This window comes from Toxorhynchites rutilus, chromosome 1, assembly GCF_029784135.1.
Source record: "Toxorhynchites rutilus septentrionalis strain SRP chromosome 1, ASM2978413v1, whole genome shotgun sequence".
In the NCBI taxonomy this organism is placed as follows: domain Eukaryota; kingdom Metazoa; phylum Arthropoda; class Insecta; order Diptera; family Culicidae; genus Toxorhynchites; species Toxorhynchites rutilus.
Window position 1 is genome coordinate 200628132 of NC_073744.1, and position 5346 is coordinate 200633477.

Below are 5346 nucleotides of genomic sequence, written 5' to 3' on the forward strand. Positions count from 1 at the left end.
TGTGTGCTATCCATGCAAAACGAGTCACATCATGCCCAAGGACATCCAGCTGGCCCATCGTATCCGAGGAGAGCGTGCTATATTAGCTTAGCATATAATCAACGGCTCTTTTCAGGGCTCCAAATTTGATGGATTAGAGTACAGAAAAGTTTTTTACAGGCCGAACTGAAAGGAGCATTTAGCGAAAATCGTGGTTTCGATAATAATTCGTTACCGATAGGTGCCATGGATATGGATTTCTTAATGAAGAATATGAAATACATGACATGATGTAGTGAATATATCCGAAGAAATCACTTTGGTGAAACTGCATTATAAAATTATTTGTGTACGAATGCCGCAATCGATAGTCGACTCTAATTTGCGCTGGGTAATTTCCTCGGAGGACTCGATTCCTCCTTTGAACATTAATAATCTCTTTCTGGCAAAACGATGTGGTGTGAATCACATTATTTGAATGATAGAATGAAGAAGTTTTCTGCCAATTTCCTTCAACCTTCAAACGTATCTTTCTCCCGTTTATCGTTTTCGCGTTCGCTAATCCTTTCTCACAACACCCATTTCTCGTTTGAGAAATTGTTGAGTAAACATTGTTTGCCAGTGCGCGTAGAGCGGGAATTCCTAAAGATTCGTTGCACCTCTAATAAATTGCCGAAAGACGTGGTCTTACGTTGATCGCACTTGATTTAAAAAATTCAAAACGAAATGTATTTGGTCGCAGCATTATATGAGTAGAAAGCAAATAATCGCTCGAAAATTACTTGATTTTCGCGATGTGAAACATTTTTTGTTTTTCATGTTATGCATCCAATATTGGATACGAAAATTTCCACTGATGGGGAAAAAATATTCAGAAGCTTTCCTGTTAATTGCGATTGATTGAAAAATAACAAAACCAAATGTATTTGGTTGCAGTGTTATATGGATAGAAAACATTAAAATAAACTCGCATGAATGTATTTTTCAATTCCCAGGGGAACTGGCAGATTATTTTTCAGCAACGATGATAGCAACGAGAATTCCGCGCGTGTATATGTGTGTGTGGCGGCCGATGTTTCAAGCGGAACCGTGGCATCACTCTCCTCCTGATAGATTCCCTTCTGGCCTTAGGTGCACAAACAGGCTCTTGGTGACACCGTTCATCAGCGTTTTCATGATAAACGAAATTAGCTTCACAACAACAGCGACAACATGCTCCAATCGCTGTTCAATCATAACTGAGTGGGTTTACGAGCGGCGCTCGCTTATATACCGATTGGTGATTTCAATAGCCTGTTTTGAAAGCAATTTTAAGACTATTGAAACAAGTTTTTGGATGAAAAAGTAACAAGTATATGACGCGTAGACATTTTATCTTTCAAATGAAGTGTTTATCATACCATTTCGTTCAGTTGTTTAAGAGCTATTAACGCTCAAAATCTCGGTCTCCAGCGTAACGCTTTCGTTCTCAAAACTTTGGTTTTACACCCCGGTATAGAAATGAAAGACGTAGTCCAATGTCAAAAAAAATCCTTCTGTCCACGTGGACTCAGTCTATACCCCACCCCACCCTCTCCGTGGACAAGCGTGGACATTTTCTCACCCCCTACCCCCCTCAAAGTTGTCCACGTGGTATGTGGACAGCCCCATACATACATTTCTAATCATTTTTATTAATCCATCTTATCGGAATCTGACCCTGGTTTTAAGCTTAATAAAAAGTAGCGCGAAATCAGAATCCATCTTCTATCTTTGTAGCGTATTTTATGGTCGCCTCCCCGGCTGTCATCGTTCGCTGAGCAATGTTATTTTGACAGCTCGCAAGCTTGTGCATTTTCCGAGAGTCATCATCAACACAAGAGATCCTGCGTTCCATTCGTTCTATTTGGCCGTGTGAAATTTTCAACGTGAAATATTCTAACAAATACACAAATTTCTAATCAACTGGAACATACTGTTTGAGATAAACATACACACGAGATGGCTGGCACGCTGGAAGACAAATCGATTTGGGAGGATGGCGAGGAAACCCTGGGTGAGGAAGTTCTCCGGATGCCCACCGATGAGATCGTCAGCCGGACCAGGCTGATGGACAACGAGATTAAAATTATGAAGAGCGAAGTGATGCGGATAACCCACGAGCTGCAGACACAGAACGAGAAAATCAAGGATAACACGGAAAAAATTAAGGTCAACAAAACGCTCCCGTATCTGGTGTCGAACGTGATCGAGCTGCTGGATGTGGACCCTCAGGAGGAAGAGGACGACGGAGCGGTGGTGGTGTTGGACTCCCAGAGGAAGGGCAAGTGTGCCGTTATTAAGACTTCAACGAGACAGACATACTTCCTGCCGGTGATCGGATTGGTCGATCCGGAGAAGTTGAAACCGGGCGATTTGGTGGGTGTCAATAAAGATTCGTACTTGATACTGGAAACCCTTCCGGCGGAGTATGATGCCCGGGTGAAGGCGATGGAGGTAGACGAGAGACCGACCGAGCAGTACTCCGACATTGGCGGATTGGATAAGCAAATTCAGGAACTCATCGAAGCGGTTGTGCTTCCGATGACCCACAAGGAGAAGTTTAAGAATCTTGGTATCCATCCACCCAAGGGTGTACTTCTGTATGGTCCTCCCGGTAGGTTTAGAATGATGAGATAAATGAAATGATAAAATAACTGATTTCAATTTCCAGGAACTGGTAAAACACTGCTTGCTCGAGCTTGCGCTGCCCAAACCAAGTCAACCTTCCTGAAGTTGGCCGGTCCACAGCTGGTGCAGATGTTCATCGGTGACGGCGCCAAGCTGGTGCGGGATGCATTCGCTCTAGCGAAGGAGAAATCTCCCGCCATCATCTTCATCGATGAGTTGGATGCCATCGGTACGAAACGTTTCGATTCAGAAAAGGCTGGCGATCGTGAGGTGCAGCGTACCATGTTGGAACTGCTCAATCAACTGGACGGATTCAGTTCGACCGCCGACATTAAAGTCATTGCCGCGACGAATCGTGTTGATATCCTCGATCCGGCACTGCTCCGTTCCGGTCGGTTGGATCGCAAGATTGAGTTTCCCCACCCGAACGAGGAAGCTCGGGCTCGGATTATGCAGATTCATTCGCGCAAGATGAACGTCAGTCCGGATGTGAACTTTGAGGAGCTTGCGCGCTCGACAGATGACTTCAATGGGGCTCAGTGCAAGGCGGTGTGCGTTGAGGCGGGTATGATCGCATTGCGAAGATCTGCGGTGGCCGTCACCCACGAGGACTTTATGGACGCCATCATGGAGGTGCAAGCGAAGAAGAAGGCCAATCTGAACTATTATGCCTAAATTGTATTGCGCCAGGGCCAAGTTTGGTTTTGCTTCTGGGCTCTTTCTCTAGAATGTAATAATATAACAAGCTTATTGAATATATCATGTATCTTAAACTGGTGTTTTGTTATCGATAAACGGTTTTGCAATGAGTTGTACAATCTGCTTTTTTAAAATCGGGAGAATCCGCAAAGCCAAAAGGAAGAAAAAGTGCTAAAATGCCTGAGTGGATTTTTTTATTGATCCGTCTATTTTTACAGGCTCAGTTACAACGGTTTAAAGGAGCCAGACTCTTAACTATATTTTTACTAAAATATATTTGTTTCGACACGACAAATGAAAATATTATCGACACTGTTCGGTGATAAGCGGATTAAATGCGCGACAAAATGGATTAGATCTTTGCGAGATAAAATACGAGAGATGCGTTTGGTTCGACAGATTTATTTCAAGTATTCCTTCGTATGCTTTACAACGATATTTATTGACCGGTGGCTATCGGTAGAATTGGGTTAAAGGATAATAGAGCGCAGGCTCTTTTTGATGTAGACAATTAAGCTGAGGGAATTGCTACGCATTATTGAATACTGTTTGAAAGGCGATTTAGGGATATTCAAATGCGGCTATTGGAATCTAGTCTATTGGCTATTTGTCTGCATGATTTATGGCCCTGTTTGTTATAAACTATATCGATATATATTGATATATTGCCCTATTGTCTTGCTATCAGTAGAAATCGAATCGCCTTTTATTGACGGTTATGAAATTGAGAATTAGGATTGAACAATATTAATATGTTTCCTTAATTATATGGTTAATAAAATAGGAAACCGATTACTCGCGGTCGACTCGAATTTAGAAGGGTGACAAATTTTCATTAGGAAAGATGGGATGTAAGGAGATTGTAATAATGTTCACACTCACATTTCACACTTAGTTCTTATAACTATCCTTACATCCAATATGTATTTGTAATTTAACTAATTTTAATGTTAGTAGTAAGGGAACCGAAAGCTCGCGTAGGACGACAAAAAAGGGGAAATCAGGGTAAAACCGACACCCTGAGGATTTTCCAATATTTCCAAGACTTCCCATGTTTACTTGACATCAAATCGAGAAAAAATCTCTTCAACTCTTCATAAATCATTCTACAGATTTCTGTTGATCATTTATTGAGTAAAACTCGAATTTTGGTAGAATACAAAAATGCATGTTTTTGGTTGAAATAAAGGTAGTGCGGGAAATATCGACACCCTATTAGAGTGAAACCGATTCCTCATAAATATCGCCAGAGACGAATGAACTCTCAGAGTTTAAAGTCTCTCTAATTCAATACCTTCCTTCCTTCATAAATATCATGCAAAACCTCCAATCTCCTTGAATATTTTATCACGCTTATGGGTCGTTTATATAAGGACAATTCAACATCCCCCACCCCCACCTTTTCTCCCTTTACCTACATCTTGAACCATACACGCCTACGATGTTTTTGGCTGCTTTGGACGGGAAAAATATGTTTTGCGAAAAATACGAAAAGAACCAGAATAAGTTGCTTTTTGTAGCCTTTTATTGCCTATCCTCTACATGGGAGGGGACACACTGAATGGATGACCTCTGATTGTGTCTAATCACACGAAAAAGTGATTTAGTATTTGAGGGGCTTAGAATGCAAGGGGTGTAAGTGACTTGATCGACTTCTCTTCATCGACTTTTTTCTTTAGTTAATAACTCAACTGCAAAAACGTTCCAATTTAGGTTTGCTGTAGAATCCGATAGATGAGGTTCTGACCTATCTTCCACATTGTCAAATACAGCTGGGAATGTATTTGCAGCTAAGTTATGACCAAAAGAGAGAGTCGATGTAGAGAAATCGATCAAATCACTTACACCCCTTTTGTTACGGACAGCTGAGGCTTATCGCGAATCGAGTTAGAGATCCATAAGATAAGCACTATTTGAGATTATATTTAGAAAAGACCTCCAAGCGAGGTATAGAAACGTTTAGAAAGGACCAATGTAAGGCAATTAAAAGATGTAAGAGCTCAAGTGTTTTGTTAGGCT

The 5346-nt window shown here is 41.4% G+C and overlaps 1 protein-coding gene across 1 annotated transcript; it reads left to right on the forward strand.

Moving 5' to 3' along the window:
• Nucleotides 1-1774: 1774 nt before the first annotated feature.
• Nucleotides 1775-3401, forward strand: LOC129766099 (26S proteasome regulatory subunit 6A-B). The gene is made up of 2 exons (XM_055766556.1): nucleotides 1775-2614; nucleotides 2672-3401. Exons 1-2 carry the CDS (start codon nucleotides 1960-1962, stop codon nucleotides 3301-3303), a joined length of 1287 nt encoding a protein of 428 aa, XP_055622531.1. The 5' UTR covers nucleotides 1775-1959; the 3' UTR covers nucleotides 3304-3401.
• Nucleotides 3402-5346: the final 1945 nt, after the last annotated feature.

Bases quoted from the DNA above. Each gene is read 5' to 3' on its own strand.
- LOC129766099 (XM_055766556.1), top strand. From the start codon at position 1,960: ATGGCTGGCACGCTGGAAGACAAATCGATTTGGGAGGATGGCGAGGAA. The intron at 2,615-2,671 runs GTAGGTTTAGAA...TTCAATTTCCAG, and splicing joins ACTTCTGTATGGTCCTCCCG to GAACTGGTAAAACACTGCTT.